Source organism: Pseudorca crassidens, chromosome 16 (assembly GCF_039906515.1).
Source record: "Pseudorca crassidens isolate mPseCra1 chromosome 16, mPseCra1.hap1, whole genome shotgun sequence".
Taxonomy (NCBI): domain Eukaryota; kingdom Metazoa; phylum Chordata; class Mammalia; order Artiodactyla; family Delphinidae; genus Pseudorca; species Pseudorca crassidens.
The window spans coordinates 14,299,465-14,321,366 of NC_090311.1; the positions used below are offsets into that span (position 1 = coordinate 14,299,465).

Sequence of the window (21,902 nt, forward strand, 5' to 3'; positions counted from 1 at the left end):
GACCAAGTACAGTATATCTATTTTTTCTTTTATTGTCTGTGTTTTCAGTATCCAAGAAATCATCACCAAATGCAATGTCATGAGGTGTTTCCCATATGTTTTCTTCTAAGAGCTTCATTATTTTTTTAAGTTTACGACTTTGATCCATTTTTAGTTAATTTTCATACATAGTGTAAGGTAAGGGCCCAACTTCATTCTTTTGCATGTGGTATCCAGTTTTCCCAGCAGCATTTGTTGAAAAGATGGTCCTTTCCCATTGAATGGTCTTGGCACCCTTATCAAAAATCATTTGACACAAGGGTTTATATTTGAGCTCTCTATTCTATTCCATTGTTCTATATGTCTGTCTTTATTCCAGTATCACACGTTTTGATTACCACAGCATTTTACTAAATTTTGAAATCAAGAATTTTGAGTCCTCCAACTTTGTTCTTGTTTTGGCCATTTGGGATCCATTGGGATTCCATACACATTTTAGGATGGGTTTTTCTATTCATGAAAAAAATGCTGTTGGGATTTTGACAGAGATTGCATTGAATCTATAGATTATTTTGGATAATAATACCATAGTAGCAATATTAAGTTTTTCAATCCATGAACATGGGATATCTTTCCATTTATTTAGGTCTTCTCTAATTTCTTTGAGTAATGTTTTATAGTTCTCAGTGTACAAGTCTTTAATCTCCTTGGTTATTTTTTTCTAAGTACTTTATCCCTTTTGATGCTATTATAAGTGGAATCTTGAAAGACTGCTCTTTGCTAGTACATAGAAATGCAACTAATTTGCAACTTTGCTGTATTTATTAGCTTAAGCTGTTTGTTTTGCTAGTTTGTTTGTTTTGTTTTTTTGTGGAATTGTTAGGTGGTCTACCTATAAGATTATGCCATCTGGGAACAGAGATAATTTTACTTCTTCCTTTCCAATTTGTATGTCTTTTGTTTCTTTTTTCTGCCTAAATGATCTGGTCAGAATTTCCAATACTATCGTGAATAGAAGTGGTCATATCCATGACCTTTTAAAGAAAGGTAGTTTTAGAGTATCTCCTAAGGTTAATACCTATTTAAACTTGTGTTCTACACCTGTGATCATTAAATAGCAGCAAACATGAATATTATCTAAGGGACTAAAAAAATTATGTTCCATATCCTGATTCAATAAATCTGAGACGAGACTCAAGCATTTAATATATATTTTTAAAACTTCCCAGATGTGTGCCTATAGTTAAGAACTTCTGTCCTACAATCTCTACCCAAAGCAATTTATCTCTGAGAACCTCATTTCCTTCATCTATAAAATTAAACTAATTAAAAACTATAATCCCTATATTTTTAAGGATTTAATTATGTTCCCGGTAGCATTCTATGTACTTAAATATTATTTCATTGAATCCTCACAACAACCTTGTTAAGGTCATTATTATTATCCTCCGTCTTTCCAGATGAGGAAACTGAGGCAAAGAAAACTTAAGCATCTTGCCCCAAATCACATATTACTCTCTGCTGATTCTCCCCTTGCCTTCTTTGACATCTCTGTCTCATTCTTCTTCTCCTCCTTTCCTTAAATGCTATGCTTTCCCAGTTTCTGTCTTTGGTCTTTGGTCCTCCTCTATGTTCCCTCTACATGTTCCCTTTGAATTATGTCACCAACTCCTCTGTATTCCCAAACCCAATACTCTAGCTCTGATCTCTCTTATCAGCTTCACGACCAAATTTCCACCTGCTACCTGGGCATTTCCACCTGCTTATCCCATAGACATCTCTAACTAAAACTACCTGAAATAAAACTTAATCTTTTTGTCCAGAAAAGGCTATAGTTCACCTCCACCTCTGCTCTTCCTCCTGGTACCATATTCTACCCAATCTCTTAAGTTTGAAAACTGTGATTCATGCTTGACTTTCTATATATCTGTTTACATTAATCAGTGATACAGTCCTATCATTCTTCCTAAACATCTCTTTAATTCATTGTCTCCTCTCTTTGGTAACTTTTTTAGTTCAAGATCTTATCACAAACTGCAATAACCTGCATACTACTGTTTCTGAAATGAAATTCTCCCCACCTCACTGTGTAACTGTGTTTCCTAGTTTAAACTGGATTGATGGTAAAATGAGGATCACAGCAATAGTATTACCCTTATTATAGCTTCTATCACATTTTACTATAAACATCTGCTTATGGATTTGATCCCTTCACTTTTTAGTTTTACATCTCCAGGACCTAAAAGAGTAGCTAACACACAACAGATAGTAAACAGATTTGATTGCTAAATAAATGACCAATGCTCATGTCACATCTACTTCTAAAGAATTTGAGACTGCTCACAATAAAAGATACATTAAGATAAAGTAAAAGATAAAAGTAAAAGAATAGCTATGCAATAACCCAATTTACTTATGAAAAAGTTAGATTTCTGGAAAAACCATTAATTCAAAATAAGTTACTTTCAATAATACTAGATAAATGAGGTGGTACTATGTATTCATACCCATTTTCAGAATGTTTGCCTCGTTTTCTAAGTCAGATATTTGAATCTTGACATTTTCTTTCATCAAAAGCTCTCGTTTCTTTGTTATTTCATACTCATTATTGAAGTCTGTAATTTCCTTAATAAATTTTTCTTCCTCCTCTGTCACTTTTCTCTTTGTAGCTTCCTGAAAAATGGAAACAAAGGAACAAATATAGGTGTTAATTGCAACAATATTTTTCCTTAGTGATTTAAAATGCAATCATTTGGAAATATTAACAACAAAATAGAAAATTATACTTCCTGGGATTAAAATGCTTTACTACTCCAGCAATATTAATTAAAAAACTGAAGTTATTACATAGTAACAACCAATTATATTCATGTGAAAGATTTACCCTTTATGTTTTAGGACAATTATTGAGGTAGAAATTCTACCACCCATCATTATGTTTGCATTTGTTTGTGAATTAAACTTACAGCCATGTATGCCATTTTTTCATTGCAAAATGGGTGGTAAAATAATTAAATGACCAAAGTTGAAAATGAAAGTCTACATGCAAAGGAATTACTGTCTTACAGGATATAAAAGAAAAACAAAAAAGGAAATCCAAGAAAACCTTTTAAAATTTAGACAATAAAGGTAAAATTACATATTCATTTCAAATTCAGTTCTAAATAATAGCTACATTTCATGCAATGTCAATATGGAGTAGAAATAAGAATTTACAAAAACTTTAAACAATGCTAGTACCTAAACTTTTTGACAATGGTAGAACCTAAACATTACTACATTTTCCTATTTTTTTTCTAAGAAATGTAACTAATTATAAGCTACATTTGGAAACTGGCCATGTCATTCATAACCATTTGGTGGTTGATTCTAACTTTAGATATATATTTTTAATATTTTAAAATGCATTTTTTTCAAAATGTCAGTTAGTTACAAACTATATTCCTAAACTGTCCTTATCATTTAAAACTACTGAGTCTGTTGGCTCTGATTTATGCTAAAAAGATAAACAAAATCTATCTTTTCACCCACATCCATTAATATGCCTAAAGTGTGAACCTCTCTGCCTTTCAAAAGCATTAAAACCAAGGTCTTGAAGCCTGAGCAATTCAAATCAATTTCACTATTTCTTTTATGCTTATTACAATTGCAAATAATTTCTATTCTGCATGCTGCCAATAAAATTCTTTCAAACTATATTACTCTACCAACTGGTTTAAAATAGCACTTAATAATTTTCCATATCTGAACAGGACTATCTGCCAATATGCATACGGATATTTTTTTCTAAAAGTACACCTAAGTATATTTTAATACTTTTTGATAGAGTTAGTGAAATAAATTTTTCTAAGTGGCTGGAGACTTACAAACGTTTGGAGAAGCATATTCCTTTGGCTTGTAATTTCACTGCACTGTCTTTCTAAGGCATTTTCATGAGTTTTCAAAAGCTGTAAGAGGAAGGCTTTTTCAGAAAACTGCTGAATCTTTAAAGTAAAAAAAACAGAAATCAGAATGAAACAATTAGACATCTTAGGGTACCTCAGTTAATAGAACAGATCTGTATAGTATAAAATTTTTACATTAATCTTTAAAATGCAAAATAAAATTCACATTAAACATCTTACTTTATATGCTCTATCTTAAATTATTTTATAAATGCTTTATAATTATAATTTTTATAATCTCTTCCCCTAATAAGACTATAGGCGCCTCAAGGGCAGAGAATATGTTTACTTTTTCCTTTCTAATACCTAGCACATTTTGTACCTTAGGTACTAAAGCTTTTTGATGACACACATTGAAATCTGCTTTAAGACAGCTTGTTTTAAAGAACAAATTTCTATTCTCATCACTTACATGAAAGATATGGATGAATAAATCATGAATAATCAAATTATGAGATAAAATCTAAAAACCACAGGCAAAAACCTAGTCCCATGACTATAGTTATACCAAATAAAACACAAATCTGCTAAAGTCTTCAAATGGGTTTTGAGAACTCATTTTTTATTTTAGTACCTCATTTGGTTCTAACTAGCAAAGGATAAAATAAACATTAATATTAGATATGTAACTGTTATTTCATTTGGGTTGTAAAGAATAGCATCTCTTGAGACCATGAACATTGAAATGAAAGTCAGGAAGCTTTAATATATAAAAGCTAAAAATGATGCCAGACTGGAAATAATCTTGCCACTACATTCAGTACTGGCCCTCATAAGAAACCATCACTTCAAATCTGGGGCTGTTCCCATCTCCACAGAGAAAAGGAAAAGGAAATAAATTCAACTGAAATTGCAGAAAGCATGATTTATGTTAGCTGTTAAGAACTTCCTCAAGGTTAGAGACAGGCTGTGAAATCTCTGTCCCAGAAGATATTGAATAATAAAGAGCTTAGGAATAGTTTAGTCCAGAGGCAAAGCGTTGGCCTAAAAGACATTTTGAAATGGTATGGCTAAAAAGCCCTAGAAATACTGGCATTAAAAAGAAAGCAGCTGAAATAAAACAGAAAATATGATCTTAAATTTATTTAATATCATAGCCCATCTGCCCATACCTTCAGCACTTGGTGCTGATTTCATCGACTTTATCTTAAGAAAGACATCAACAAAGATTAGAAAGGTGCAATTTACATGACCAAAGGAATTCAGAAAATACTTTCAAAATTGGGGGAAGGGAGAATGGGCAGTTAGGATTTTACTGTCTGAGAAGACAGAAATTAGAAAACATATGGTCTGATCTATAAAATTATATAGAAACTGGTAACAATGGTGAACAAGAGTATGATCATGAATTTTATCACATTTATTTTGAATAAGAAAATACTTCTGCGCTATTTAGTATATATTATATAAATGAGAATAAAATGAGTTCTAGAGAAGTAATACCTTAAGAAAGGTTATATAATTAATTAGGGGCAAACCCAGGACTAAAATTCAGGTCTTCTGACTTTATTGCTTCTAATGATACTAATGATACTAATATGTAAATATTAGAACTATTTCAAAGTAGTAAAAAGATACTTTTGGTACTAAAAAGGGACTTCAGTCTCTGATAACAGCATAAATTGAAAGTATATAAGTTTAAGAGACAGAAAAATTACCAAATACTAGGTCCATCAGAATTTATTGAGAAAAGGTTGCTTGCAGTATATTCCTAACTCTCAGAGTTGCAATTATGAACAATACCATGAATGTTTACAAAAATGCTTTGAGACCAAATATCAGGCTGGATAAATTTTGGTTTAATCCAATTAGGTATTTCATGTAATATGCCTTTCAGAATCAAAATTCCTAAATTCTGATTCTGTTTCTACCACTGATCTGTAGTCAAACCTGCATTGAAAACCAAAAATGGAGAAAATATTATTTATCAAACTAAGGAATTTAAAAATAAGACAAGCAAATTTATCACTCGAATTCACAAAAGCCTTATGTTAAGGACTCAGAAATTAAGGTGCTCTGTTTCCAGCTATCACTAAGACCTATAATTATCACTGAGCTCATGTCTTCTTTCTTAAAAGGAAAAATAACAATTATTAAGGAGAGATATTAGACATATTGGCATTTAATTGGAATGTTTTACCATAACCTGAAAAGATGAAACCTATATACCCCAAATGAAAATCAGACTGCTGTTCAAAAGATCTATAAGAAGGGTAGAGCTATAATTTTCCTCCTCCCTAAAATTCTATGTAACTTATCCATTTTGAGGTCTTTTCTACTTTTTTGTTTTCATTCTTATTATTGGTGTACTCTTCATTCTTACTGTTTTACACTCTGTCTTTATCTTTTACTCACACATTCTCCTCTTTTAATCAAGACCTAAAAAGCCCCAGAGAATCAGTAACTACAGAAAGATTACAGTAACATTAATTTTTAAATTTACTTAGGATCTGTGATGAAAACATTTAATGCATAATGGAATTGGCAAGTAGGGAAAAGAGAGTAATAGAGAAAGAAGCAGGACTTTGGAAAAGCTCAAGTTAGGAAGGCCAAGAAAGAATAGATTGCCTACGCTGACTCACAAGTTGAGGAAGGCAGTTAAGTTATGGTTGCAGAAACTACATGGGGTCTAATATTATTAGACCTTCTATTTTAATGGAACTATTGGGACAAACGCCTTAGGATTTATCCAGTTCCACTCTACTATAAGTTATTAACTCTCACTACTAAAAAAAGCTTTTCAAGACCACCTATTTGCAGAATGTGTTTCTCATTGTTCCTTTTGTTCTTCCTGTTATCACAACTCATTTCTTAAATTATTTTTCACATTCTTGCTTTTGAAAACCAGACCTACTGATGTATAAATATTCCAAATATAACCTGAAGATGTTGATAGGATCACAAGATGAGGTCATTTCACAGAATAAATTATCATCAGAAATCTCTCTCACCTTTGTTTTGTCTCAAAAGTGATGGGTAGGAATCAGAATTGGGAAGATACTAGAAGAGATGTAAAATTGTGATTTAAAAAGATATTTTTGAACTTATCTGAGTCAGGTTTGAATTGAGGTACTATCTTATATCCATGGTAGCCTGGACATCCATGATAAATAAAAACTTAAGAAACTACTGGCTGTATCTGCTAAATTACCCAGGGATCTCAAGGGGCTACAAATGATAAAAAGAAAAGGATGGAAGGTTCAAATTTCTCTTTCTAATCTCTTTCCTTCCTCTGACTACAAATGAAATGAAAATATTTGCACGCAGCCTTAAAGTTATATGCTAGAATCAAATAGCCAAGCGTTGTCAGAAAATATTGCTGTTTTGGAAAATTTTAACTATAACAGTGCCAACACTCTGGTTAATTTTACTTCTCTTAGAAATAAACATTTCTTTTTCCCTTTCCCTGTCCTATTTTTCCTGGGATATTTGATTTTTCAAAAGAGCTTATAGTTTCCCCAGTCAGCTGACTTATCTGGTCAACTAGGTCAGTTTTCAGCATAGCCATGATTTGTGACTCTGCACCACTCTTGCTGCTTGGGCACCCTTAGGTATTTTCCTACCAGAATAACTTGAAAGTTGAGAATGACTGAGGATTTGAAATTAATGTTTGGGTCCAAGTAAGCAAAGTACAAAGTACAATCTACACTTTGTTGTGGCTGCTGTTGCTTAAAATAATTTCAGGCTTTAGGAACTGGTATTTTGCTGACTAAATGCTCTGCCCAAGAGTAAAACAGGCAACACTACATAAGAAAACATCATGAAAGTTAGGCAGAAGATTTCACATTCGTAATCACAGCAACTGGGGAAAGAATGCGTTTGTTATGACTATGATAAAGATGTTTCAACACTAGAGTACATCAATGAATACTGTATCAATTGCAGATATTAACTTTTTAAAAAATATATCTATTTTTTATAAATACATTTCTTAACCACAGATGCAATGCTTAAAGAGTAACTATGACACAGTAATCCTAATATAGTAAGCAAGGAAGGTTCAATATTAGTAAATATTAGTCCTTTTAATGGCTTACAAGGCTTTACATGATTGCACTCTTATTCCCTCTCTAATCTAATCTCTACCAGTTTCCTCCTCAATCACTCCTCTCTAGCCACACTGGCCTCCTTGTTATTCCCCGAACATCCAGCCTCACTCTCTCCTCAAGGCCTTTGCACTGGATGTTCTATGCCTGGAAATCTCTTTCCCCAGATTTCCTCATGGTTCATTCCTTCATCTCAGTCAAGTCTTGGCTCATCTCTCATCTTTTCATTAAGGATTATCAGGATGCCTGATAAGACCACTGCTATTTACGTCTGTTCTGGCAGTTCTTACTAATGCAATATGTCAAGAATAGGAACAAGAGATAACAATTATTTAAAAAGCTGGCACACAATTCTCATTCTTGTTTGTTTGGGCAAATGTGATTACTGTGTACCTAATAAATCCAAGAAAATCTACTGAGAAACTTAGAAATAGAGAAGAGTTCAGTAAAAAGGTTAGTAACAAAATAAATACCAAAAATTAGTATTTTTTCTATTTACCAACAATAAATAGAAAAAAGCATGGAAAAGATCCCATTTACAACACCAAAAACTAAACAAAACACAAATAAACTTAACATGAAGTATGTGGGACCTATATGAAAAAGCCTGCATTGAGGAACATAAAAGAAGGTATAAATAAATAGAAAGATATGCTATATTCTTGTTTTTTAAATAAATTTATTTATTTATTGGCTACGTTGGGTCTTTGTTGCTGCACGTGGGCTTTCTCTAGTTGCAGCGAGTGGAGGCTACTCTTTGTTGCAGTGCGCGGGCTTCTCATTGCAGTGGCTTCTCTCGTTGTGGAGCACGGGCTTTAGGTGTGCAGGCTTCAGTAGTTGTGGCATGTGGGCTCAGTAGTTGTGGCTCACGGGCTCTAGCACACAGGCTCAGTAGTTGTGGTGCACGGGCTTAGTTGCTCCGTGGCATGCGGGATCTTCCCAGACCAGGGATCGAACCTGTGTCCCCTGCATTGGCAGGCAGATTCTCAACCACTGTGCCACCAGGGAAGCCCTTATGCTATATTCTTGAATGTGAAGATTCAGAGTTGTAAATATATCAGTTCTCCCCAAATGAACTTAGTATAATCTTAATTATAACCCCAATACTTTTATTTTGTTGGAACTTGAAAAAATGATCTCAAATTCATCTAGGAAAACAAAACAAAACAAAAAAAAGAATCAGGAAATTCCTGAAAAAAAATTGTCACTCCACAGGGTCAAAGATATTTTAAAGTTAATGTGATTAAGTGAATATGATACTGGTGCCAAAACAAATAGATTAACAGAATAATACAGAATATCTAAAAACACACAAAAATATACAGTTTCACACACACACACATATATATATATATATATATATATATATATATAGCGCACACACACACATATATATCATAGTCAATGAGAAACATGGTGACATTTACCCAGGCAAAAATGGAGAATCATTTTAATTTAAAATATTAAAAAAAACTGTAAAAGTACTGGAAAAAGACATTGTTTAAACAATGAATTTCAGAAACAAACAAAAGGATTAAAAATTCTAGCAACATAAACATTCTAAATTTTGATATAAAAAATCATAAAAAAACAAGCTACAAATAATAAAATTTGCAACAAATGACAAAGAAAGGGTAATATCTATAGCACATAAAAAGCTAGAATTCAGGGCTTCCCTGGTGGCACAGTGGTTGGGAGTCCGCCTGCCGATGCAGGGGACACCGGTTCGTGCCCCGGTCCGCGAGGATCCCATGTGCTGCGGAGCGGCTGGGCCCGTGAGCCATGGCCGCTGAGCCTGCGCGTCCGGAGCCTGTGCTCCGCAACGGGAGGGGCCGCAGCGGTGAGAGACCCGCGTACCGCAAAAAAAAAAAAAAAAAAGAAGCTGAGGTAGGCAACCTTTCAACTTATCTTGAAGTATTAATTCAGGCAATAACAATTCATAAGACCACACAAGTACCAAAGGCTATATGAGAAATTTTTCCTGCAGCATCGAGATCACAGGCACAGCTGTGAATAGCCAGTTTGCCTTGGACTGTTTCCATACACCTTTGCTGAACCCATCTGGTGTTCCAAAGTCTACAGATAACCTACCTCTACCCTTCTCAAAGTAACCCTCCATCTCCAAAATTTTTCTTCGCCTTTTCCTCAAAAAAACCCCTCCCATTTCTACAGAACTGCTGATTCAGCTAGATATTAATCTGATTAGGGAAAGAAGGGTAAAGTACAAATACTGATAGGCCAAGAACATTCTGTAATGATACTTGTTTTTTTATTTTTGTTTTTTTTTTTTTTTGCGGTACGCGGGCCTCTCACTGTTGTGCCCTCTCCCGTTGTGGAGCAAAGGCTCCGGACACGCAGGCTCAGCGGCCATGGCTCACGGGCCCAGCCACTCCGCGGCATGTGGGATCCTCCCAGACCGGGGCACGAACCCGTGTCCCCTGCATCGGCAGGCGGACTCTCAACCACTGCGCCACCAGAGAAGCTCATGTAATGATACTTCTTAATCTGAAAGACTCTCGCTGGGGAGCTACTTTGAAATAAGGTGACTTCCGTGCAATTTGGCAACTTAGGAGGCAGGACCTCACCTTACCTATTACTACATCTTCCTGTTCTGTCGGGATATAAAACAATGTAATGCTGAGGGTAGTGATTTTTCATGTACTGCTTTTAATGGAAGATCTATAAAACGTCACAGATTCTTTAAAACATACATTTTCCTCCTCATAATAAGAAAACTTGGCACACGAGCAAGAAAAGATCACACCTCAGTCCAGTATTCCATAATAACACTAGAAATTGGGTTGGGGATATTCACATCAACCTGTCAAACAGTTTTAGTTTTTTTTTTTTTTTTTTTTTGCGGTACGCGGGCCTCTCACTGTTGTGGCCTCTCCCGTTGCGGAGCACAGGCTCCTGACGCGCAGGCTCAGCGGCCACGGCTCACGGGCCCAGCGGCTCCGCGGCACAAACCCGCGCCTTCTGCATGGGCAGGCAGACTCCCAACCACTGCGCCACCAGGGAAGCCCAAACAGTTTTAGTTTTAAGAAGACAGTTCATTCTTCAAGAACTCAAAAAAACAAGAATGGGACAAAGAACAATTTATATATTATAACTGTTGGCAAAACATAAGTCTGAACAGTTCTCACAGAATAACAACATACACTCTACAAAAATACCGTCACAGAAGAGAAAAAGAGAAGTGCCTGACAGATTATGGAGAAAGAGTATTAATACACCTATAATAATGTTTCTACAAAGTACAAAATTTTTTTTTGTTAATCAACTACTTGATGTCAAGAGGATGCAAACAAAGATAAGTCCACTAAAAAACAAGAGCAAGCAAGGACATAAGAGAATAAGAAAAAAATACAGGCTGAGATAAAAAGATAGGAAATTTTAAAAAATGTAAAAAAGACAGCAACACAGAACTTAAATTTGCAGAGAGTATTAAATAATACAACTAACACTGCAAAAGATGGAATCGGTGATATAAAGTATAAAAAACTGTCCAATACTGCTGAAACTAGCAAATAACAGAAGATAATAGATTCAGAGAACAGAGAACAAAGATCCAAGCTATAAGAAATAAGCGTACTTGAAAAATAAACCAGAATATAACATCTACAGTTAAAATGGGAGACTTATCCCTGGACTAGACAAAATTGACAGATACACAAATTTGTTTATCTGTGCACACATCTGGAATCATGAGGATAAAAAAACAATTTCTACAGCAACCAGGGAAGAAAAAAGAAACAAAACAGGTTCATGCACATATTCTTCCTGAAAAATTACTTGAACAATTACATAGATTGACCAAAAGATAAATAAAATATAGGAACTCAAGAATGAGGAAGTTGAAGCACTAAGGTATTTTACAGTGAAGAATTCTGGTTAATGTGACAATCCAGACAAATATGGGAAAGACCAACTTTCTATTCAAAGACAGAGAAATGCTGGATAAAACATAAGTAACTTAAAATATATGACATTTACATAGGTAAGCCAAAAAGCAAGAGACAGAAATAATCATGCCAGAAATCATCACGCTAGAATTCAAGTCCAAGGGGTATCTTTGAGATTGGATACAGGCAACAGAGGCTAGGGTTTTAAAAATGCCCAAATAATACTCAAAGTCAAAGCCAAAGGGAAATACTGGGCTCATTCGATAAAGTTAGGAATAAAATAAACAAATGGGACCTAATTAAACTTATAAGCTTTTGCACAGCCAAGGAAACCATAAACAAAATGAAAAGACAACCTAGGGGCTGGGAGAAAATACTTGGCAAATGATGTTACCGATAAGGGATTAATTTCCAAAATATTCAAACAGCTCATACAGCTTAATATCAGAAAACCACCCAATCAAAAAATGGGCAGAAGCCCTAAATAGACATTTTACCAAAGAAGACATACAGATGGCTAACAGGCACATGAAAAGATGCTCAAAATTTCTAATTATTAGAGAAATGCAAATTAAAACTACAATGAGGTATCACCTCACACCAGTCAAAATGGCCATCATTGAAAAGTCTACAAATAATAAATGCTGGAAAGGGTGTGGAGAAAAAGGAACCCTCCTACACTGTTGGTGGGAATGTTAATTTGTGCAGCCACTATGGAAAACAGTATGGAGGTTCCTTAAAAAACTAGAGTTACCATATGATCCTGCAATCCCACTCCTGGACATATATCTGGAGAAAACTATAATTTGAAAATATACATGCACCCCAGTGCTCATAGCAGCACTATTTACAATAGCCAAGACATGGAAGCATGTCAAGAATGAGATTGATAGTTATGGTTACCAAAGGAGATAGTGGGGAAGAGGGGAGAGATAAATTAAGAGTTTGGTATTAACATATACACACTACTATATATAAAATAGGTAAACAACAAGGACCTACTGTATAGCACAGGGAACTATACTCAATATCTTACAATAACCAATAATGGAAAAGAATCTGAAAAATACTATATACACACACACACACACACACACACACACACACACACACTTGAAACTAACACAACACTGTAAATTAACCATACCTCAATAAAAAAAAAAAATATATGCCTGGAAGGAAACTGCTGGCAGGGACTACCTCTCAGCCTGGAAATGTGGCAGGGGAAGGAGTATAAAGACTTCAATGACTATCACTCTTTCAAGCTAAACTGTTGCTTTTGTTTTCTGCAAGAAAAAAAAAGTGCCCATGCTGGCTATGCAAGCAGAGTAACAAAACTCCATCCACTGGCTTGGAGATGCAGCATAAAAGTGAGCTGCCTCCATTGATCCATACGTGGAAGAAGAATCATACCCAAGAAACCCCAAACCCAAGCTTGAATTGTTCATGGATGTGACAGTCAAATGTCTCCCAGCCATGCAGTTCAGAAATCCTGAGCTCAAAAATTAACATGAAAACTGGTCCTGAACAAATGAAATCTGCAAGGTTCTGGCAGCTGCAGTGAAACTGCTCCTTAGGAACATCTTTTTTATCAAGAGATTATGTAGGACTCCCAAGAAAGAAAAGCCCTGCTAAAGATAAGTTCACAATAAAAAATTTTAAAGCTCATATGCAAATGTACCACCATGTGAGAAGGCCATCAGATGAAACAAGCAGAATTCACAGAAAAGGAAAACAGAAAACAGAGAATTCTAAGAGAAAAAAATTAATTTATTCACTCAATAATATTTATTTAACACCTACTGTGATTCAGCCACTGTTCTAGATACTGGGAGTAACGGTAGTGAATAAAATAGATGAATATGTATTCCTTGTGAAGCTTACATTCCACTGGGCAGAGACAAACAGTAAACAGATCAATACAAATATATCAAGAGAAATTAAGTGCCACAAAGAAAAATAAAGCAGAATAAAGGATAGAGATACTGATGGCATGAGGTCATATTATTTTATATATGGAGCTAAGGGAGGGTCCTCTACAGCTGCCGTTCTCAAACTTTCTGATCTTATGACTTTTGGTCTTTATGACTTTATGGTCTTAAAAAATTATTGAGGACTTTTATTTGATGATTTTTGAGTTATATCTATAAATATTTTCAGTATCAAAGATTAAAACTGAGAAATTTTGAAAACACTTAATTCATTTAAGAATAACAATAAATCCATTGTATGTTAAAATATATTTTTATGAAAAAATAATATTTTCCAAAACAAACAAAAAAAAGAAGAGTTGCATTTACATTTTTTGCAGATCTCTTCTAACAAAAGACAGTTGGGTTCTCATATCTGCTTCTTTATTCAACCTTTTGCAATATGTTTCTTGGTTGAAGTATATGAAGAAAACCTGACCTCACATAGATGTATAGTTGGAAATGGGGGGGTTATTTTAATAATGCCCCTTCCAAACAATTACGCATATTCTTAAGGAACTTTATAAGTGTTAGTTCCTGAAAGGTTGGTTGCAATGTGGAATCTGAAACCACTTCAATAAATTTTTCATACTCTGTTACAATAAAAACAATTGGTCTGTTTTGTGCTTTGAGTGGATCTTTTATCCATGCACAGTTCTGTAAAATTATGTGCTGGTTATTTGGAAAATATTCCTTCACTGAACTATTCAGATTCTCCAAATGTTGATACACTTCTTAATACAATACTAAAAAATAACACTTATTAATATCACCAACAAACTCATTAGAAAAGTCTTTCAGTACTGGGAAACTGTCAAGCTTACAATGACAAATCTGAGTCTTCCAAAACTCTAATTTTTGTTTGAAAGGTTGAATATTATCATTGGCAAAATAATAATATCAGTCTTTTGCCTTGAAATGTCAGGGTCATTTCATTCATTTTTGAGAAAATTTTGCCAAATACTCAAGTTTAAATAACTACACTTATCTGTCAACTATTCAAGTAAAAATGGTATTCCAGAAAAAGAATAGCTAGTTCATATACTGCAACTCAGACAATCATACAAACACTCTCCCTTGAGACCATCACTGTACTTTGGAATATAGTACTTTATGTGAACTTTCCATTTCAACACACAATATTAAAATCACATACACACCATGGTCAGTTTCAAAACAATATTTTTTACACTTTAATCAAGGGCATACAGTGAAACTGGTGGGTTTTGCTTTTTTAGTGTGAGTGTGTGGCAATGAAGGATACAATGACTACTAGTAGTTTGTTTCCACTGCCTTAATTTGTGCTAAGGTGCCAACAGTTTTACTCACCATTGCCACTGCACCATCAACGTACATATCAGCACAGTGAAAATGGCAAAATAATAGCTTTGTATTATTAAGAAAATAGCTTGACCTCACAAAACTCGTATAAGAGTCTTGGGGACGCCCGTGGATCACAGATCACACTTTAAGAACTACAGCTCTAAAGTGGCAACTGAGCCTAGATGTAAGGTAACCAACCATCAAAATTTGCATGGGACTGTCCCAGTGTTAGAAATGAAAGTCTCACGTTCTACTAGAATGGTTGGCCACCCTGCTGGGAGAGAGCTAAAAGAAGTGAGTGTGTATAAAACACTAACAGCTGAGGGAAGAAACATTTCAGGCAGAGGAAAGAGCAACTGCAAAGGCCCTGAGGTCAAATAATGGTTGGTATATTCAAGAATAAAAGAACCCACTGCAAAGGTACACACCCTAGAAAATCAGATTATCCCCAGTCAGGTGGGCTACTAGAAAATGCCCAGTGCTACACTCAGAAAATATATGATGAACTCATCTATTTCCACATTTTAGATAATTATTCATGACAAATGTGATAAGGCTTTCTTTGTAGAATTACATAGAGGAAGTTTAAAGTAATTACACAATTTTAAAAAAATGAGAACATCAAGAATTTTGAGTTCACAGTTAGGTTTATATAGTTGAAGTTGCTTGATGTCAACCCTCTAAGGCAGAAACTTGTTATATAATTTATTTGCCAATTACTCTTGGTGTTGTTTAGGAGTTGCTCAATGAATGTTTGTTGAGTGAATGAATAGGAGAAGAGAACATAGCTAACTGATTTTCCAAGAAATCACAAATCAAAAGGTAAACTTTTAAAAAGGCATTCTTTTGTGCTGCATATTCTTACGAGGCTAGCAAACTAAATGTTAATCTCATGCTTTCTGCATACTGAGCCGCAAACTTACTGTCCTTAATTAGAAGACCATTCTCTCAGTTCCTGGAAAGGAAGCTTTTTTTTTTTCTGTTCAAAACTTTTCTAACATTTTAGGGTAAACAATTTATTTACAGTAGCTCTTTTAAAAAAAGGAATAGAGGCAAACTAGTAGATTTAACAATTAGAAACAGTGCAGTAGATTTTCCACTTTGTGGATCCAAGCCAGGAAGTGTGCAACTTTTGTGATTTATAAGCACTCGCATATAGAAAGCCTATCTGGCGTACTGTTACACAGTTTGCTCTAAACGCTATTACCATGAAATGTTCTTCAGATTTATTTTCTTAAGATCATGAAAACAAATTTGAGAAAAAGGAGTCCAACAAATGCTATATGTAATAATTTTTTACTTAATTTGGAAATACAATAATTTCAGTTCTACTAATATGAAGAGAGATTACTACTTCTCAGAGACAAGGCCCCACCGTAAAAGAATTGCAACCAATTATATGACCAATAATTAAGTAGCTCATGTTAAGAACAGATGTGCCAAATGGCCAATAAGCATCTAAAAAGGTGTTCAACATTAATCTCATTGGGGAATTGGAAATATAAACCACAACGAGATACCACCTCCCATCCACTAAGATGGCTATCAAAAGAACAAACCAACCAACCAAAACCCCCAAGAAAATAAGTGTTGGTGAGGATATAGAGAAACTGGAATCCTTGTATATTGCTGGTGGGAATGTAAAACGCTGCTGCTGTTATAGAAAGAGTCTGGTATTTCCTCAAAAAGTTAAACCTGGAATTAACCATATGACCAAGAAATTCTACTCCTAGGTGGAATACCCAAGAGAATTGAAACATATGTTCTACAAAAACTTGTACACAAATGTTCACAGCAGTGTTACTCATAATAGCTCCGGATGCGCAGGCTCAGCGGCCATGGCTCACGGGCCCAGCCGTTCCGCGGCATGTGGGATCTTCCCGGACCGGGGTACGAACCCATGTCCCCTGCATCGGCAGGCGGACTCTCAACCACCGCGCCGCCAGAGAAGCCCCAAAATGCCTTTCTTTTATCTATGTTTTTATGTAACTTTTAATCAACAGTAAAATTAAACTCAAGTAGGACATAAATTTTTCTTTGATTAAACTTTAAAAAAAGGAAAAAATCTCAATTACAAAGCTCTATTTCAATATTAAAATGATAATAATTTGTGATTTTGTTCTTTCCCGAATTGGGTAATAGAGTACTAACGGATATGACTTTGCCTGCTGTTCTGGGAGGGTTCCTAACTTTTATTAATTAAAAAAGAAATGAATGAGTATATTTTGAAGTAAAGAAGTAAATGAAGCCACCTTAAGTTACTTATTTATTTCAATATCACTTTCCTTTAAAAATTCATGGAATATTATTTCATTAGTGTTATGATATTTATGCAATAGTTTAAAACTGGAGAAGAAAAAAAATAAAACAGCCTCAGACTTTCCTCCATTTACTTCTTCTTGTGGGAGTACGGCTTTATGTTAGGTTTTATGTTTATAAAGATTAAATGCCCCAATTTTAACTATATGCTACTATTTTTAAAAAGAAAAAACCCGGGCTTCCCTGGTGGCACAGTGGTTGAGAGTCCGCCTGCCGATGCAGGCGACACGGGTTCGTGCCCCGGTCCGGGAAGATCCCACATGCCGCGGAGCGGCTGGGCCTGTGGGCCATGGCCGCTGAGCCTGCGTGTCCCGAGCGGGAGAGGCCACAGCAGTGAGAGGCCCGCGTATGGAAAAAAAAAAAAAAAGAAAAAACTCTTTTAGATGCTAAAAAGAAACAACAAATGTTCTATGAGTCCTTAATTTTGATTTTCTCTGTCACTGATACTATAAAACCTTTCCTTGATGATCAGAAGCTTTAGGTATATTGGTAAGCATTAACGTAAATCCTGAGCATGTTCTTGTCTTTCTGTTTTCATATTACCAAACCTAACCAGGTATACTATAGCTCTCTAATTCACAAAGTACTCATACTGTATAATCTGAGACTTTTGCAACCATATATTTTAAAGGGCTCATTGAGCCCTGAAAGGCAAATGCTATCATTTAAGTTCTAATTACATGCTACCTGGGTTTTACAGAACAGAAAAAAATACTGTACTTCCTGAATACATTTTTTGACCATGAGCAACTTCCAAAATAAATGCCCAAAATTATTTTCTGAATGTATCATTGTGCAGATAGCTCAAGCACTGGCCTATTCAAATCATGTTCTAGTTTCTCCTTAAGCTGCTTCTACTTGATAAATTGGTCAATAAATGCCAAGTCAAATATTCCAGTAAATATATTTTCATTGTTATTGGCAGACATATAATTAACTCTGAGAATAAAAGAAACAAGAAATCAATTTATGATTACTTCTTCAGTTCTTCTCATTAGTCAGTTACACTGTAATTGTGGCTCCACTTTAAAAATCTTTATACACACACACACACACACACACACACACACACACCCCATGTTGACTATATTATAAATCAAATTATTTCAATTACAAATTAGTACTGTATGAACTGTGAACCTCCACATGTAAACTTTATTAGTAGAAAGCAATTGTATTACTAACCACATATATGAGCTGATTAAATGCACAAATATGCACATATATGTGCATTTTATGAGCCTATATTAATTAGTAATTTCAGCAAATGTTTTAAACAATGCTAGGGATTTGTTATGTCTTCTCTTAAGTATAACTATTTGAATCAGCTTTTTTATGTATATGTATATATCAACAGACTACATTTCCATTTTCAGGAAGACAGACTGTTAACTGAGAAAATATTACAAAGAGTAAAGCTACTTTTTTCCAAAGAAGATATTCGGAAGAGTAAACCTTTTTTTTTTTTTAACATTTGTTATCTATCAGGTCAGTATCTTCATCAATCTGGGGAAAATACATTTGCACAAAAACTTACATAACTGCACTTTTAGAAATACTGCCCTTGACTAGAGGCAAAAGCTTCAGAGACACTATTATATGTGAATTTCATGAAGAAAAAAGTTTAAGATGAGCCCCCAAAATCTGTTTTAATAAAATATGCTGTCATTACTCAATTGTTACTTTCATTACTGCCGTTTGTTTTTAGATTATAATACCATGGACAAGTCATTTAACCTCTCATTCTCCTCCCCCAAAAAGGGGGATTAACAATGGTGCCTCATCACAGGATCCCTGGCAGGATTAAAAGAGTTAATACAAATGAAGCACTCAGAACAGTGCCCAGCACACAGTAAGTGTTCAGTAAGTGTTAGCTATGCATTACCTAACTGCCTATGTTTTGCCTATTACTTATATTAACTTCTAGTTACCAATCCCGAAAGTATCTTAATTCTTTTTAAAGAAAAATTTAAGCTACATCATGACATTCTTAATGCTTTGCCCATGCCATCAGCTTTTAGCATTGTTTTTACCAGCTAGTTTATGTGCTACTCACAGGCAAAACAAGACCTAAGGTCTCACTGAATATTTCCAAATTCTATTGATATTTTAAAAGACAGCGCTCTCCCTATTATCTCCCTATTAGTACTCATTAATTCATTCAAAACACTAATGTATACTGTGTGCTAGGCATGGAATACAGGCTGTGGGAATAAAAGATGGTTAAGAAAAGAATTCCAAATACATTGCTCGCAAAATAGTGAGGGATACAAACACAAACACAAGCATGTACTGTTGTTTAATTGTAAGGTGGTATCCAAATGCTATGATAAAACAAATTTTCCAAGATGTACAAGGGAGGGCTCACAGGTCATGTTTGAACAAGACTTGGAAGGAAGAACAGAAGAAGCTTGCAAGGTGGAGAAAGAATCTATGATTACTTTATCCAAAAAGAGAACTGGAAATTTCTCACAGTGGTAAGTCTATTTGACTTATTTTAGCGAAGAGACTTCCTCAAACAGATTTCCCACTGTACACTGCTCGCATCGTTTATCTTTAGGAGTTGAATAAATATTTTTGTATGGCTGTCTGCTGCCACCCATAGCTAGACCTTCATTGTGACATACCAGGATGACGTTCTTAGCTCCCATCCTCCCACAGCTCAGAGAGATTTTCCTAAACCCCTTTTATCACACCATTCCATTGTCAAAAACCTGCGATGGTTTCCTCCTATTAATACCTAGGTATCAGCCCTCTGCTTTGGGAGATTTCTCTTCCCAATATGCCTTGGCTATGCCTCCCTTTTGTTCATATTCTCCCGGTGCCCCAAATACTTTTCTCCTACTACTTCTTTTTGCTTCTCAAAAAATTCTACCTACACTTCAAAATCCTCCTTCAAGAAGCCATCAGATTCCCTTACTTCTATGTAAAATAACAGAACTTTACAAATGCTGCAGAAAAAAGTGAAGTACTAGTGGAAAAACGATCCTTTTGGACGAAGGCCACGTCCAAAATGTGGTAGAAGACTGAAAAACAGATGGCAGAGACTCGTTTGAAAGTTACATTCAACTGTTATATCAACACAGAACACTTCTTAAATTATTTATTATTCAAAATTTATTTCCCGCACCAACTACTTAATTGAATAATTCTTTTTCCAATGGCATTGCGCTCTTTTGCAACGTTAACCATCCCACAACACGGTCAATGAATTCTTCATTACTTAAACTGGTTTCTTTAGGACAAATTCATGTTAGGATGGAAGGCGTCACCAGATTCAGAGCTTTAAATATTACCAGACAACATGGAACTACACTCACTAACACAATAGCGTGCTTCGTAACTGACGGACAACTAGTTAAATATCAATAGCAACGTATCCTCCAAAAGTCAAGCGAAAACACTTTTTCAAGTGATAATGAGCATGCTCTACATGTCAATACCTTCGATTCCAACTTGATTTTCTCTTCATTCAGCTCCTCTGCTGCTTTCTTAATGTTTTCACGACATCTGTTTATTTCCGACCTGACTGTAAGACAAATTAAATGCTTAAACACGTCCATCTTTCTGGAGTCCCCGTTTCTGGGGCCTGTGATAAGACACCTTTCAGCTGTCCTTCCCTCCACGTGGAAAGCCGCCTGCCCTCCCTGCTCGGCCCACTGCCTCCTGATTCCCTCCGCCTCCAAGCCCAGAGGCCCCCGCGAGCGCCCGACCTTGTCGCATCAAGCGGCGATTCTCCTCCGACAGGTGCTCGGAGAGGATGATGTGCTGAAACAGGGACTCCAGACTCATCTCGGGCTGGGCTTAAATATTTTATAACGGAGTCTGAGGATCCTGAAACGCACAATAAAGGCTTATTCCAGGACCACTCCTAGCTCGGCCTCCAGCGGCCTGTCCCCCGCCCACACCAAGGACTGGGCCCACGCGGGGTGAGGTGAGGCCCCGAGGCTCCGGGCGCCGCGAGCCCCGATCCGGGCCTCCGTGGCTTCCGTTACGAAGGGCAAACCCGCTTTGTTCTCCCCGGCGCCCTCGTTTCTCCTGTGACCTGTCTCAGACTGCCTTTTTCCCCTGGCTGAGCGCAGCTCCCCTTAGACGAGGCCTTGGCCCCTATGCGGGTTCTTTTTCGTTTTGGTGGCAGGGGAAAAAAAATGGAGGCCCTGAGGCCTCCGCTAGGGAGCGGTTTCATAAGGGCAGCAGCCCTGCCCTTTCTGCGGTCGGCCTTTTCCTCTCATTCCACCCCCGCCATGCCCCCTGTTCGAGGAGAAGGTCCTCAAAGTGCACTTTATCTCTGCAGAACATGTACTTGAAACAATTCTGTGGGCTGCAGAGCTTGCGGAAAGCCCCAGCCACCGCCTCGGTCGCCGGGTGTGGGTCTGGTGGGAAGTGACACTACGGCGTCTCCTTGGGTCCATTCTG

The 21,902-nt window shown here is 35.9% G+C and overlaps 1 protein-coding gene across 1 annotated transcript in view; it reads right to left on the reverse strand.

The window, feature by feature from the left end:
* Positions 1-21,631, reverse strand: part of CCDC172 (coiled-coil domain containing 172) — a 40,092-nt gene extending 18,461 nt beyond the window's left edge. The window contains exons 1-4 of the mRNA XM_067708864.1: positions 21,200-21,631; positions 20,930-21,015; positions 3,846-3,962; positions 2,487-2,652 (exon numbers count right to left, since the gene is read on the reverse strand). Of these exons, the coding sequence (XP_067564965.1) occupies positions 2,487-2,652; positions 3,846-3,962; positions 20,930-21,015; positions 21,200-21,278 (448 nt within the window). The 5' untranslated portion in view covers positions 21,279-21,631. The remainder of the gene's footprint in view (positions 1-2,486; positions 2,653-3,845; positions 3,963-20,929; positions 21,016-21,199) is intronic.
* Positions 21,632-21,902: the final 271 nt, after the last annotated feature.